The 16,713-nt window shown below is 42.2% G+C and overlaps 1 protein-coding gene across 2 annotated transcripts in view; it reads right to left on the bottom strand.

Annotated features, from left to right (window-relative positions):
• Window positions 1-16,713, bottom strand: part of LOC111970163 (RNA-binding motif, single-stranded-interacting protein 2) — an 82,420-nt gene that overhangs the window by 7,050 nt on the left and 58,657 nt on the right. For both annotated transcript variants that reach the window (XM_023996711.2, XM_023996710.2), the window contains exons 7-8: window positions 14,132-14,241; window positions 397-440 (exon numbers count right to left, since the gene is read on the bottom strand). In XM_023996711.2, the coding sequence (XP_023852479.1) occupies window positions 397-440; window positions 14,132-14,241 (154 nt within the window). The remainder of the gene's footprint in view (window positions 1-396; window positions 441-14,131; window positions 14,242-16,713) is intronic.

Below are 16,713 nucleotides of genomic sequence, written 5' to 3'. Positions count from 1 at the left end.
GGTGTGTGTGTGTGTGTGTGTGTGTGTGTGCGTGCGTGCGTGCGTGCGTGCGGGCGTGCGTGCGTGCGTGCGTGCGTGCGTGTTCAGTGTTTGACCTGGAAGGATGAGATCGGTGAATGCATGTAGGGAGAGAGGGACGTCTGGGCGATCATCCGGTTTGGGGTCAGACGTAGGGTGACGAATAGAACCTGCACAACACACACAAATCAAGTGTATGCATGTCAGATTATTTTTTAGAATTTACATTAATAAGCATTTATTGAAGTAGATGATTGCAATAAAATAAAGTAGTGTTGCAATGTCTTCTGCATCTACCAGGAGTGAATAGTTCACCACAAACACATGACTTGTTTTTGTTGGTGGGCTGACTTTCTGTTTCTGTCTCTCTATACTCACCCATTCTGTAAGGCTGTGGGGTCATATGCTAGCGTCATCCCTCCCTGGGAAAACAACACAAATAACTCAGAATAAAGACGTAAAGGACACAATCACATATAAAATCAATTATGTTAAAGCCCCCATGCAGTCTTTGTAATTTAATCTTTTAAATCATCACTGTATGTCTAATAAATCAAAGCAAATCAAATGTTATTTGTCACATGCGCCGAATACAACAGGTGTAGTAGACCTTAAGGTGAAATGCTTACTTACAAGCCCTTAACCAACAATGCAGTTCAAGAAATAGAGCTAAGAAAATATTTACGAAACAAACTAAAGTGAAAAAAATATATTAAAAAAATAAGCAAAAGTAACACAAGAAAAGTATACAACAATAACGAGGCTATATACAGGGGGTACTGGTACCGAGCAATGTGCGGGGGTACAGCTTAGTTGAGGTAATTTGTAAAGTGACTATGCATAGGGGGGTCAATATAAATAGGCCGGGTGGCCATTTGATTAATTGTTCAGCAGTCTTATGGCTTGGGGGTAGAAGCTGTTAAGGAGCCTTTTGATCCTAGACTTGGTGCTCCGGTAATGCTTGGGTGACTGGAGTCTATGACAATTTTTTGCGCCTTCCTCTGACACCGCCTAGTATACAAGTCCTGGATGTCAGGAAGCTTGGCCCCAGTGATGTACTGGGCCTTACAGGCTGACTACACCGCTCGAGTCGCGTGCGCGAGCGTTGCAAAATAAATTTAGAAATCTATATTTTTCAATTATTGCACCCACACTGCTCGCACGCGCCAACGAGCGTCTGCATTGCCAAGGGCTAAAATAGAAGTCAGTTCTATTTCTGATGCAGATCYCGCTGCAAGTCCTGCCTCTCCCATCTCCTCATTGGTTCATAGAAGCAGGTACCCATGTGCCATCTCCTCATTGGTTATACCCACGTGGGTYACTGAAAGYCGAACGAGGTCAGTGGCGGTAATGCTCCTAATTTATGAAAGTTGCCAATCGCAATATAAAGTCAAGAGAAGAAAAAGCCTGGAAAGAGGAGAGATGACTAGAAACGATTAGGCTGAACGTTTTATGTGTGGATTAATTGTCGYAGTAGAGGACCTTGTGCATTTCAGGTAAAATAACAACTCAATGTTTATATCCCAGGACAAATTAGCTAGCAACAGCAAGCTAGCTAAACAGGACAAATTAGCTAGCAAGTGCAAGCTAGCTAGCTAAATTGCCATAAATGTTTAATGCTTTTCGACCTGTCCCCAAATTAATGTAATTGGTTCAGAGTTTGTTTTGATATTTTAACCTGTGTGTCGTGATCGCGTTTGGTGTGGGGGGACAAAATAAATTTATGCACGATGGCGCACGCGCGCAGCCGGTTTGGGTTCCGTGTTACGCACTGCCCTCTGTAGTGCCATATGGTCAGATGCCGAGCAGTTGCCATACCAGGCGGTGATGCAACCGGTCAGGATGATCTCTTTTTAAGGATCTGGGGACCCATGCCAAATCTTTTCAGTCTCCTGAGGGGGAAAGGTGTTGTCYTGCTCTCTTCACAACTGTCTTGGTGTGTTTGGACCATGATAGTTTGTTGGTGATGTGGACACCAAGGAACTTGAAACTCTCGACCCGCTCCACTTCAGCCCCGTCAATGTTAATGGGGGCATGTTCGGCCCTCCTTTTCCTATAGTCCACGATCAGCTCCTTTGTCTTGCTCACACTGCCAGGTCTCTGACCTCCTCCCTATAGGATAACTCATCATTGTCGGTGAGGCCTACCACTGTTGTGTCGTCTGCAAACTTAATGATGGTGTTGGAGTCGTTCTTGTCCACGCAGTCATGTGTGCACAGGGAGTACATGAGGGGTTCTAAGCATGCACCCCTAAGGGGCCCTAGTGTTGAGGATCAGCGGGGCAGATGTGTTGTTGCCTACCCTTACCACCTGGGGACGGCCCTACAGGAAGTCCAGGATCCAGTTCCAGAGGGAGGTGTTTAGTTTAGGTCCATAGGTTAGTGATGAGCTTTGTGGGCACTATGGTGTTGAACGCTGAGCTCTAGTCAATGAATAGCATTCTCACATTGCTGCTTCTTTTGTCCAGGTGGGAAAGGGCATTGTGGAGTGCGATTGAGATTGCGTCATCTGTGGATCTGTAGGGGCGGTATCCGAATTGGAGTGGGTCTAGGGTTTCCGGCATGATGGTATTGATGGGAGCCATGACCAGCCTTTCAAAGCACTTCATGGCTCCTGAAGTGAGTGCTACGGGGCGGTAATCATTTAGGCAGGTTACCTTCACTWTCTTGGGAACAGGGACTACGGTGGTCTGTTTGAAACATGTACAGTAGGTATTACAGATTCGATCAAGGAAAGGTTGAAAATGTCAGTGAAGACACTTCCCAGTTGGTCCACGCATGCTTGGAMTATACGTCCTGGTAATCTGTCTGGACCCGCGGCTTTGTGAATATTGACCTGTTTAAAGGTCTTGCTCACATCGGCTACAGAGAGCGTGATCACACAGTCGTCTGGAACAGCTGGTGCTCTCATGCCTGCTTCGGTGTTGCTTGCCTCGAAGCAAGCATAAAAGGCATTTAGATCGTCTGGTAGGCTCGTGTCACTGGGCCGCTCGCAGCTGGGTTTCCCTAATAGTAGTCCGTAATATTTTTCAAGCCCTGCCACATCCGACAAGCATCAGAGCTGGTGCAGTACGATTCAATCTTAGTCCTGTATTGATGCTTTGATTGTTTGATGGTTTGTCTGAGGGCATAGCAAGATTTTTTATAAGCGTTTGGATTAGTGTCTCGCTCCTTGAAAGCGGCAGCTCTAGCCTTTAGCTCGGTGCGGATGTTGCCTGTAATCCATGGCTTCTGGTTGGGAAATGTACGTATTTTCACTGTGGGTAGGACGTCATTGATGCACTTATTGATGAAGCCGGTGACTGAGGCGGTACAGTATGCTCCTCAATGCCATTGGATGACGCTTTTCAACCATTCGCTGCCCGCACCCGCCCGCCCGCCTAGCATCACTACTCTGGACGGTTCTAACCTAGAATACGTGGACAACTACAAATACCTASGTCTCTGGCTAGACTGTAAACTCTCTTTCCAGACTCATATCAAACATCTCCAATCCATAATGAAATCTAGAATCGGCTTTCTATTTCGCAACAAAGCCTCCTTCACTCACGCCACCAAACTTACCCTTGTAAAACTGACTATCCTACCGATCCTCGACTTCGGCGATGTCATCTACAAAATAGCTTCCAATACTCTACTCAGCAAATTGAATGCAGTCTATCACAGTGCCATCCGTTTTGTTACCGCCTTACACCACCCACCACTGCGACCTGTATGCTCTAGTAGGCTGGCCCTCGCTGCATATTCGTCACCAGACGCACTGGCTCCAGGTCATCTACAAGTCTATGCTAGGTAAAGCTCCGCCTTATCTCAGCTCACTGGTCACGATAACAACACCCACCCGTAGCACGCGCTCCAGCAGGTATATCTCACTGGTCATCCCCAAAGCCAACACATACTTTGGCAGCCTTTCCTTCCAGTTCTCTGCTGCCAGTGACTGGAACGAATTGCAAAAATTGCTGATGCTGGAGACTTACATTTCCCTCACTAACTTTAAACATCAGCTATCTGAGCAGCTAACCGATCGCTGCAGCTGTACATAGTCCATCTGTAAATAGCCCACCCAATCTACCTACCTCATCCCCATATTGTTTTTATTTACTTTGCTGCTCTTTTGCACACCAGTATCACTACTTACACACCATCATCTGCTCATCATCTGCTCATCTATCACTCCAGTGTTAATCTGCTAAATTGTAATWACTTTTCTACTATGGCCTATTTATTGCCATACCTCCTCATGCCATTTGCACACACTGTATATAGACTTTATTTTTTTCTATTGTTGACTGTACGCTTGTTTATTCCATGTGTAACTCTGTGTTGTTTCTGTCGCACTGCTTTGCTTTAACTTGGCCAGGTCGCAGTTGTAAATGAGAACTTGTTCTCAACTAGCTTACCTGGTTAAATAAAGGTGAAATAAAAATATATATTTTTTAAATGAATCCCGGAACATATTCCAGTCTGTGCTAGCAAAACAGTCCTGTAGCATCCATGTCATCTGACCACTTCCGTATTGAGAGAGTCACTGGTACCTCCTGCTTTAGTTTTTGCTTGTAAGCAGGAATCAGGAGGATAGAATTATGGTCAGACTTGCCAAATGGAGGGCGAGGATGAGCTTTTTATGTGTCTGTGTGTGGAGTAAAGGTGGTCTAGAGTTTTTTTCTTCTGGTTGCACATGTGACATGCTGGTAGAAATMAGGTAGAACAGATTTAAGTCTGCCTGCATTAAAGTCCCCAGCCACTAGGAGCCCCGCTTCTGGATGAGCATTTTCTTGTTTGCTAATGGCCTTATACAGCTCGTTGAGTGCGATCTTAGTGCCAGCATCGGTTTGTGGTGATAAATAGACGGCTACGAATAATATAGATAAGAACTCTCTTGGTAGATAGTGTGGTCTACAGCTTATCATGAAGTATTCTACCTCAGGCGAGCAATACCTTGAGACTTCTTTAATATTAGACCTCGCGCACCAGCAGTTCTTGACAAAAAGACACACAACCCCGCCCCTCGTCTTAGCAGACGTAGCTGCTCTGTCCTGCCAATGCTCGGAGAAGCCATCCAGCTCTATATTATCAGTGTCGTCGTTCAGCCACATCTCGATGAAACATAAGTTATTACAGTTTTTAATGTCCCMTTGGTAGGATAGTCTTAATTGTAGAACGTCCAGTTTGTTTTCCAATGATTGCACGTTGGCCAATAATTTATTTCCTTCTTAATGCATTTGAGCTAATCAGTTGTGTTGTGACAAGGTAGGGTGGGTATACAGAAGATAGCCCTATTTGGTAAAAGACCAAGTCCATATTATGGCAAGAACAACTCAAATAACAAAGAGAAATGACAGTCCATCATTACTTTAAGACAAATTTGAAGAACATTGAAAGTTTCATCAAGTGCAGTCGCAAAAACCATCAAGTGCTATGATGAAACTGGCTCTCATCAGGGACGCCACAGGAAAGGAAGACCCAGAGTTACCTCTGCTACATTAGAGTTAACTGCACCTCAGATTGCAGCCCAAATAAATGCTTCACAGATTTCAAGTCATAGACACATCTCAACATCAACTGTTCAGAGGAGACTGCGTGAATCAGGCCTTCATGGTCAAATTGCTGCAAAGAAACCACTACTTAAGGACACTAATAAGAAGAAGATACTTGCTTTGGCCAAGAAACACAAGCAAGGGACATTAGACCGGTGAAAATCTGTCCTTCGGTCTGATGAGTCCAAATTTGCGATTTTTGGTTCCAACCGCCAAGTCTTTGTGAGACGTAGAGTAGGTGAACGGATGATCTCTACACGTGTGGTTCCCACCATGAAGTATGGAGAAGGAGGTGTGATGGTGTGGGGGTTCTTTGCTTGTGACACTGTCAGTGATTTATTTTAGAATTCAAGGCACACTTAACCAGCATGGCTACCACAGCATTCTGCAGCGATACGCCATCCCATCTGGTTTGCGCTTAGTGGGACTATCATTTGTGTTTCAACAGGACAATGACCCAAAACACACCTCAGGCTGTGTAATGGCTATTTGACCAAGAATYAGAGTGATGGATTGCTGCATCAGATGACCTGTCCTCCACAATCACCTGATCTCAACCCAATTGAGATGGTTTGGGATGAGTTGGACCGCAGAGTGAAGGAAAAGCAGCCAATAAGGGCCCAGCATATGTAGGAACTCCTTCGAGACTGTTGGAAAAGCATTCCAGGTGAAGCTGGTTGAGAGAATGCCAAGAGTGTGCAAAGCTGTCATCAAGGCAAAGGGTGGCTACTTTGAAGAATCTCAAATACAAAATATATTTTGATTTGTTTAACACTGTTTTGTTTACTACATGATTCCATATGTGCTATTTAAAAGTTTTGATGTCTTCACTATTATTCTACAATGTAGAAAATAGTAAAAATAAAGAAAAACCCTAGAATGAATAGGTGTGTCCAAACTTTTGACTGGTACTGTACATACACAGCCCTGATTGGCTGAAAGGATGGTCTAGAGTACACCTCCTTACCAATACACACACCAAATCAAATAAATGTTTATTTGTCACATGCTTGGTAAACAACAGGTGTAGACTAACAGTGAAATACTTACTAATGTGTCATTTTCCAACAATGCAGATAGAAAGTGACACGAGGAATAAATACACAGTAAATAATAAATACCAATAACGAGTAAAAATAATATGGCCTATATACAGGGAGTACCAGTACTGAGTCGATGTGCAGGTAATTGAGATAGCTACAGTGCATTCGGAAAGTATTCAGCCCCTTGACTTTTTCCACATTTTGTTACGTTACAGCTTTATTCTAAAATTGATTAAATGGTTTTTTTCCCCTCATCAATCTATACACAATACCATAATGTCAAATCCACAATATTTAATCAATTTTAGAATAAGGCTGTAACATGACAAACATGTGGAAAAAGGGTCTGAATACTTTCAGAATGCACTGTATGTACTGTACATATAGGTAGGGGTAAAGTGACTAGGCAACAGAATAGACAGACAGTAGCAGCAGTGTATGTGGTGAGTGAGTGAGTGAGTGTGTGTGTGTGTGTGTGTGTGTGTGTGTGTGGTGTGTGTGTGTGTGTGTGTGTGTGTGTGTGTGTGTGTGTGTGTGTGTGTGTGTGTGTGTGTGTGGTGTGTGTGTGTGTGTGTGTGTGTGTGTGTGTGTGTGTGTGTGTGTGTGAGTGTGTGGTGTGAATGTGTGTGGTGCGTCAGTATGCATGCGTGTGCATGTTATGTGTGTGTGGGCGTATGTCGTGTGTGTGCGTGGGTAGAGACCGGTGTGTGTGCATAGAATCAGTGCAAGAGAGTTAGTGCAAAATAGGGTCAATGCATGTCGCCTGGGTAGACATTTCATTAGCTATTCAGCAGTCTTGTTTAACAGTCTTATGGCTTGGGGGTAGAAGCTGTTCAGGGACCCTAATGGTTCCAGACMTTGTGCACTGGTACCACTTGCTGTGCGGTAGCAGAGAGGGTCACACTTAATTCGATAGTCCGGATTTTCCATCTGCAGATGCTCTACAGATGGTCATACTATCAACAAACTATCTGTTGATAAGCAGCTGCTTGCTAAGTTTTCGATTAGGGATAGGGTTAGGTTTAGAATAAGGGTTAGAGTAATGGTTAGGGCTAGGGTTAGGATTAGGATTAAGACTATGGTTAGGCTTTGGGTTAATTTTAGGGCTATGGTTCGTAGATACAGTGCCTTCAGAAAGTATTCAGACCTCTTAACTTATTCCACATTCTGTTGTGTTACAGCCTGAATAACACTCATCTACACACAATACCCCATTATTTGTCCTAAAAAAACTCCCCAGTCCTTAACGATTATGAGAATATCCATAACATGATGCAGCAACCATTATAATTGAAAATATGGAGAATGGTACTCAGTAATGTGTTGTATTGGATTTGTCCCAAACATAACACTTTGTACTCAGGACAAAAAGGTAATTGATTTGCCACATTTTTTGCAGTATTACTTTAGTGCCTTGTTGCAAACAGGATGCATGTTTTGGAATATGTTTTATTCTGTACAGGCTTCCTTCTTTTCACTCTTCCAATTAGGTTGGTATTGTGGAGTAACTACAATGTTGTTGATCCATCCTCACTTTTCTCCTATCACAGCCGTTCAACGCTTTTTTCTTTTTTTTATACATACGTGCTTTAGTTGATTCAACACCATGAAATGTKTTTTTAACTATCATGACACACATACTGGAAGCGCAAACACAGCATCCATCCCACGCCATCATTCRGTAATTGTGTTTTTTTTWATTAAAAAAAAAWATATGAGTTTGAGTTTGAGTTTATTTTTATTTTTACAGGGACAGTGCACATTAATCAACGTTTCAGTAAAAGTGCCGGTTTTAGCCAGCCGGCTAATTTTCAACCGCAGTCCCTGGGCAGGTTATTAAAAACAATTACAATATAGACAATAGCAACATAGAACAAGCAAGACATAGCAACATAGGACAAGCAAGACGTAGCATACAGACAGAACAACATAGAACAAAAAGCAGCAAGACAAAATTCATAAAAGCAACAAAGTGTTTCCACACCTCACAAGTTACAGACAACAGACATGGAAAGCGGCAACACACAGCTAGGGACCATGTTCACAAATCTGATTGACCTTTAGCCATGTCTTCAAGCATTTTGTGAAAGTGTGATATGTGGTGCAGTTATGTGTGTCTGATGGCAGTGTATATATATATATATTTTATTTATTTATTCATAATACAAAAATCAACTTACATTGCTACATCAAACATGTCTTAGCAAACCAAACACAGGTATTAACAATACTCAAACATACAAAAAATATAAATAAAATACAAACAATAAACAATTTAAGTGCAATTATATTCATTCTGAAAAGATCTTATTATAATGATTCATGAAGATGTTATTCTTGTTGTTATTCACTAGGGTTAATGTTTTAATAAGATAATTCAATTCCATCAGAAAAATTGGTAATTATGGTATAGAATTTTGGAATCTTTGTTTGTGTATAAAGTATTTGGCAACAAGAATTTAAAAAAATAACAATCATTTCAGTGGTTTTGTTATCATTGCAATAGTAACATATTATATCTTTTATGTTAAAAATATAGCAAGTGTTCATAATGGTAAATAAGTACTTTGCAAGGTTTTCCCAAAATTCTGACACAAATTTACATTCAAAGAACAAGTGAGACAGATTCTCACCTTCTTTTCCACAGAAAACGCAGATATCATCAATAGCCACAAATTTGGAAATCATAGAATTACATGGATATATCTTATGTTAAATTTTGAAGTGTACTTCCTTAACTTTGTTTGGTATACAGTATTTGTAAGGCCTTAACCATGCATTTTTCCAGACAATGTCAGGAATAAGCATGTTCCAGAAAAACTTTCCTCTCGGTGTAAGTTGGTTTTGTGAATGAAGAATTTGTCTTATATATTTATMACAACAAGATCTCTCAAGTAAGCCCACGCCTTCCAATCTGAGTTCTGGATAAACTTTGTGATCATTCCCAAAATTAAGATGACTTTTCACAAGTGTAGTTAGACCACTAGGAACGGCTTTGATCACAGAAATAAACTCTCTGAAAGGTATTGGAAACTCTTTCAATGTTAGAAATTGTTCAGCCGTTCAACTCTGTAACTGTTTTAAAGTCACCATTGGCCTCATGGTGAGATCCCTGAGCGGTTTCCTTCCTCTCCGGCAACTAAGTTCAGAAGGACACCTGTGTCTTTGTAGTGACTGGGTGTATTGATACACCATCCAAAGTGTAATGAATAACTTCACCATGCTTAAAGGGATATTCAGTGTCTGCTTTTGTTTTTTTTACTCATCTACCAATAGGTCTTTGTGGTTGAATCTGTGTTTGAAATTCACTGCTCGACTGAGGGACCTTACAGTGAGGTAGTCATAAAAAAATCATGTTAAACACCATTATAGAGTGAGTCCATGCAACTTATTATGTGACTTGTTAAGCACATTTTTACTACTGAACTTACACTACATGGCCAAAGGTATTTGGACACCTGCTCATAGAACATCTAATTCCAAAATCATGGGCATTAATATGGAGTTGGTCCCCCCTTTGCTGCTATAACAGCCTCCACCTTTCTGGAAATGCTTTCCACTAAATGTTGTAACATTGCTGAGGGGACTTTCTTCCATTCAGCCACAAGAGCATCAGTGAGGTCAGACACTGATGTTGGGCGATTAGGCCTGGCTCGCAGTCGGCGTTCCAAATCATCCCAAAGGTGTTTGATGGGGTTACGGTCAGGGTTCTGTGCAGGCCAGTCAAGTTCTTTCACACCGATCTCAACAAACCATTTCTTTATGACCTCGCTTTGCGCACCAGGGCATTGTCATGCTGAAACAGGAGAGGGCTTCCCCAAACTGTTGCCACAAAGTTGGAAGCACAGAATCATCTTGAATGTCATTGTATGCTGTAGCATTAAGATTTCCCTTCATTGGAACTAAGGGGCCTAGCCCYAACCATYAGAAACAGCCTCAGACCATTATTCCTCCTCCACCAAACTTTACAGTTGGCACAATACATTGGGACAGGTAGCGTTCTCCTGGAATCTGCCAAACCCAAATGCTTGGCATTGCGCATGGTTATTTTAGACTTGGGTGCAGCTGCTCGGCCATGTAAACCCATTTCATGAAGCTCCCGACGGACAGTTATTGTGCTGACGTTGCTTCCAAAGGCAGTTTGGAACTCGATAGTGAGTGTTGCAACCGAGGACATATGATTTTTACGCACTACGCGTTTCAGCACTCGGCGATCGCGTTCTGTGTGCTCGTGTGGCCTACCACTTCGTGGCTAAGCGGTTGTTGCTCCTAGATGTTTCTACTTCACAATAACAGCACTTACAGTTGACCGAAGCAGCTCTAGCAGGGCAGAAATTTGACAAACTGACTTGTTCGAAAGGTGGCATCCTATGATGGTGCCACGTTGAAAGTCACTGAGCTCTGCAATATGGGCCATTCTACTGCCAATGTGTCTATGGAGATTGCATGGCTGTGTGCTCGATTGTATATACCTGTCAGCAACAGATGGGCTAAAATAGACAAATGTCTATTTTATGATCTATTCTATTTTTAAGATGTGGACACCAAAGAACTTGAAGCTCTCGACCCACTCCACTACAGCCCCATCGATGTGGGGGCGTGCTCTCCCCTCCGTTCCCTGTAGTCCACAATCAGCTCCTTTGTCTTGCTGACACTGAGAGAGAGGTTGTTGTCCTGACACCACACTGCCAGGTCTCTGACCTCCTCCCTATTGGCTGCCTCATCGTCGTCGGTGATCAGACCTACCACCGTTGTGTCTTCAGCAAACTTGATGATGGTGTTGGAGTCATGCGTGGCCATGCAGCTGTGGTTGAACAGGGAGTACAGGAGGGGACTAAGCACACACCCCTGAGGGGCCCAGTTTTGATGGTCAGCGTGGCGGATGTGTTGTTACCTACCCTCACCGCCTGGGGACAGTCCGTCACGAAGTCCAGGATCCAGTTGCAAAGGTGTTCAGTCCTAAGGTCCTGAGCTTGGTGTTGAGCTTGGAGGGGTCTATGGTGTTGAATGCTGAGCTGTAGTCAATAAACAGCATTCTTACATACGCATTCCTTTTGTCCAGGTGGGTGAGGGCAGTGTGGYGTGCAATAGAGATTGAGTCATCTGTGGATCTGTTGGGGCAATTGGAGTGGGTKTAGGGTGTCTGGGATGATGGCCTTTCAAAGCATTTTGTGGCTATAGATGTGAGTGCTACGGAGCGAGAGTAATTTAAGGAAGGTTACCTTGGCATTCTTGGGCACAGGGACTATGGTGGTCTGCTTGAAACCAGTTGGTATTAAAGACCGGGTCAGGGATAGGTTGAAAATGTCAGTAAAAACGGTTGCCAGCTGGTCAGCGCTGATCCGCTGATTGGATGGTCTAGAACCAATCCCCTTACCCAGATGAACATTCATTGGTATATTATAATCAGATCACATTGCGAAGTCATGATGTGGGCCAAAAATTCCATCCCACCGGAACAGGTTGAAATTCCAGGCATTTTTTTAAAAACAGCTCTTACACAAAAAGGGCATTTTCATTTTCACAACTTCAGAGTGTAATTTCGACCTCAAATTTTTTTTTTATCTGCACTGCCCCTTTATGAATGTTTAGGGTTTAGACACACAATCCATGTGAGATCAGATTTCCAGCTCTATTTTGCTTTGACAATGACCTCTTGTTTAAAACTTCTTGTCAAAATGAAACGGCCTCGTACTCTGTTCTAGATCATACAATATGCATATTATTATTACTATTGGATAGAAAARACTCTCAKGTTTCTAAAACTGTTTGAATTATATCTGTGAGTAAAACAGAACTCATTTGGCAGCAAACTTCCATACACGAAGTGAAAAATCTGAAAACGAGGCTCTGTTTCAGAGCCTATTCAACTGGCTTTTATTTATCGATATGCATGCACTTCATACGCCTTCCACTAGATGTCAACAGGCAGTGGAAGGTGGAATGGGGTGTCTAGCTTGATCTGAGGCCGAACAAGAGCTTTTGGAGTGACAGGTCCGGTATTTTCTTTGTCTTCGACGGCGCGCGAGGGACCTCGACATTGTCTTCTGAAAAGCGTTCGGTATACACGGCGAATATCTCCGGCTCTGATTTTATTTGATACATATGATAATAACATCATAAAGTAGGTTTTTTCAACCGAGTTTTATCAGTTTATTCAACGTTTATTGGGACGTTTGGAGTTTTCCCGTTCTTTGCGCCAAGAGAGGATGGGAATGTTTAGCAACCTTTGCCTAGCATTGGTGGCGCGAATTCGACAGAAAGAAATGACATTCTAAAACCAAACAACGATTTAATTCTGGAAATAGCGACTCCTTGTACACATTCTGAATGGAAGCTCCAGCGAAAGTAAGACAACCATTTTATGTTGTTATTTCGTATTTCTGTGTAATATGTTGATGTCTATTTCTCCGCCGTGTTGGTGAGCGCTGTCTCACAAAACCGCAAGCTGTATGTTGGTGGTAAAGTTATTTTTTAAAAATCTAAACAGGCGGTTGCATTAACGAACCAGTGTATCTTTCATTTGCCATACAACAATATTTTTATGTAAAGTTTATGATGAGTTCTTGGTCAGATTAGGTGAGTGTCCCAAAATATCTCCGGACATTCTGGGAAAATGTTGCTACGTATTCACAATGTATAACCACGATTTGCAGCTCTAAATATGCACATTTTCGAACAAAACATAAATGTATTGTTAACATGATGTATAAGACTGTCATCTGATGAAGTTGTCCAAAGGTTATGATTAATTTATATCTATTGCTGTTTTTTGCGAAAGCTACTTTAAGGTGAATAAATGCGTTTGTGTGATTGGCTATTGTGGTAAGCTAATATAATTCTAATATTGTGTTTTCGCTGTAAAACACTTAAAAAATCGGAAAATATTGGCTGGATTCACAAGATGTTTATCTTTCATTTGCTGTACACCATGTATTTTTCATAAATGTTTTATGATGAGTATTTATGTATTTCACGTTGCTCTCTGTAATTATTCTGGCTGCTTTGGTGCTATTTTAGACGGTGGCTGCAATGTAAAACTATGATTTATACCTCAAATATGCACATTTTCGAACAAAAAAAATGTATTGTTTAACATGTTATAAGACTGTCATCTGATGAAGTTGTTTCTTGGTTAGTGACTAATTTATCTCTATTTGTCGGTTTTGTGAAAGCTACCTATGCGGTGGAAACATGGTGAAAATATGCGGTTGTGTGTTTGGCTATTGTGGTTAGCTAATAGAAATACATATTGTGTTTTCGCTGTAAAACATTTTAAAAATCGGAAATGATGGCTGGATTCACAAGATGTTTATCTTTCATTTGCTGTATTGGACTTGTGATTTCATGAAAATTATATTATATGATATCCCTGTCCCGTTAGGCTAGGCTATGCTAGTCAGCTTTTTTGATGAGGAGGATCCCGGATCCGGGAGGGTGATCAAGTAGAGGTTAAAGTTTTTTTGGAACTAACATGCAGTCTCTAACTCCCAAAAATAAATAAATGAAATCCTCCACCCATCAAGCCACTCACCATCTCTCCATCCCTGGCCCAGGGCCTGCCATTCTGAAGGTACTTCCCCTGGTTCTGCCTCTTTTTCTGTCCCCCGTCTGCAAACTTGCACAATAATGGTTCAGGGGGCACTGTGGGGAGAGAAACAGATTAAATCAGAGGGTGAATTCAATGGGAGGCTAGGAATAACAATCCACTGGAAGACTTGATAGGTAAATCCAGGAGCCTGGGATCAGAGACCAAGGACCTGTTCAGACAAAAATCCTAGCCCCTAACCTCTTAGTCTCTCTAGACAGATGGATTGCCTCCAACAACGTAACAATGCTCCAGCTTACATGTCTTTAGAAGTTCCAGCATCAGTTGGGACAGAGGTGTTGGAAATGGGACGTGATTCACCGGTGACGTCACTGCCGTATCTGCTTTTTGCCCTAGCTAAACGGTAGATTCTAAGTGGGATCCTTGATACGTCCATACCCTAACCTTAACCCCAACCCTCACACTAACCCTAACCTTAACCACAACCCTCACACTAACCCTAACCTTAACCACAACCATAACCTAACCCTTTAACCATTTAAAATGTAAACTTCAATGGGGTGATGTCACAATCCCACTTATACTTTCCCTAGCTAAACATGAGCAAAATTCCTGCCCGCATTTTAAGCCCCACCTACGATTTGTTGGGAGAGTTGTCTGTCTGAAGAGAACGTTCACCGGAACAAATGCTTTTCCTCTTTCGAAATGTCCAAGAGATTTAGACATCCTCCCCAGGTCCGGGTTTCCAAGACTACTAACCTCTAGATACGTGTGGAGATCTGTGAGGATTTAATAGGTTTAAGCAATATCGTGTTAGCTCTACCTTTAACTCTGATACACTTTAAAATTAACACCCACAAATCTAGAAGTTTCAACTACTTATTATTAGGTAACTGGTTCCACAAACTTTTTTCCCTTTACTCAACTTTTCTGTGTTACCTGAACATTTTTAGTTGGCCCAAATATGAGAAAACGTAGGCAAAAATGATGTCAATTTAAAATTATGTGTTTGCTCAATTTGTCGTGCACTGTATGTTCATTCAATTAGGATGCTCTCATCTTATATATGAACATAGACAGGGCTCCAACTACTCTAGCTCCACAATGAGATATGGTGCAGGCCAGACCGCGTGCGGGCTGTTAGCCAGCCTGCCAGCTTAGTGGAGTCTGCCACTAGCACAGTCAGTGTAGCCAGCTCAGCTATCCCCATTGAGACCGTGTCTGTGCCTCGATCTAGGTTGGGCAAAACTAAACATGGAGGTGTTCACCTTAGCAATCTCACTGGAATAAAGACCTCCTCCATTCCTGTCATTATTGAAAGAGATTGTGATATCTCACATCTCAAAATAGGGCTACTTAATGTTAGATCCCTCACTTCCAACGCAGTTATAGTCAATGAACTAATCACTGATCATAATCTTGATGTGATTGGCCTGACTGAAACATGGCTTAAGCCTGAGGAATTTACTGTGTTAAATGAGGCCTCTCCTCCTGGTTACACTAGTGACCATATCCCCCGCGTATCCCGCAAAGGCGGAGGTGTTGCTAACATTTACGATACCAAATTTAAATGTACAAAAAAAAATGACTGCGTTTTCTTCTTTCGAGCTTCTAGTCATGAAATTTATGCAGCCTACTGTCCTGAGTCTGCACAACACTGCCAGGACCTAGGCTCAAGGTAGACACTCAAGTTGTTTAATAGTTTATCTCTTGACACATTGATGAAAATAGTCATGGTCTCTAAACCTTCGAGCTGCATACTGYACCCTATTCCAACTAAACTACTGAAAGAGCTGTGCTTGGCCCTCCTATGTTGAACATAATAAACAGCTCCCTATCCACCGGATGTGTACCAAACTCAATAAAAGTGGCAGGAATAAAGCCTCTCTTGAAAAAGCCAAACCTTGACCCAGAAAATATAAAAAACTATCGGCCTATATCAAATCTCCCATTCCTCTCAAAAATTTGATACAAATCTGTTGCGCAGCAACTCACTGCCTTCCTGAAGACTAACAATGTATACGAAACGCATCAGTCTGGTTTTAGACCCCATCATAGCACTGAGACTGCACTCGTGAAGGTGGTAAATGACCTTTATTGGCGTCAGACCAAGGCTCTGCATCTGTCCTCGTGCTCCTAGACCTTAGTGCTGCTTTTGATACCATCGATCACCACATTCTTTTGGAGAGATTAGAAACCGAAATTAGTCTACACGGACAAGTTCTGGCCTGGTTTAGATCTTATCTGTCAGAAAGATATCAGAAAGATATCAGTTTGTCTCTGTCCTCTGACAAATCAACTGTAAATTTCAATGTTCCTCAAGGTTTTAGGAGGTCTATTGTTTTCACTATATATTTTACCTCTTGGCAGAGGTGTGGACTCGAGTCARATGACTTGGACTCGAGTCAGACTCCAGTCCCAAATATGATGACTTGCAACTCGACTTTGACTTTAACACCAATGACTCGTGACTTGACTTGGACTTGAGCCTTTTGACTTGAACTGACTTGATACCCTCCCCAAGCCCAAATATTAAAAATGATGCTATTAAAAAAAGTGTGCAGCGC

The sequence above is a fragment of the Salvelinus sp. IW2-2015 genome, linkage group LG11 (assembly GCF_002910315.2).
Source record: "Salvelinus sp. IW2-2015 linkage group LG11, ASM291031v2, whole genome shotgun sequence".
Classification (NCBI taxonomy): Eukaryota; Metazoa; Chordata; class Actinopteri; order Salmoniformes; family Salmonidae; genus Salvelinus; species Salvelinus sp. IW2-2015.
This window is presented reverse-complemented; position numbering and strand designations above follow the sequence as displayed.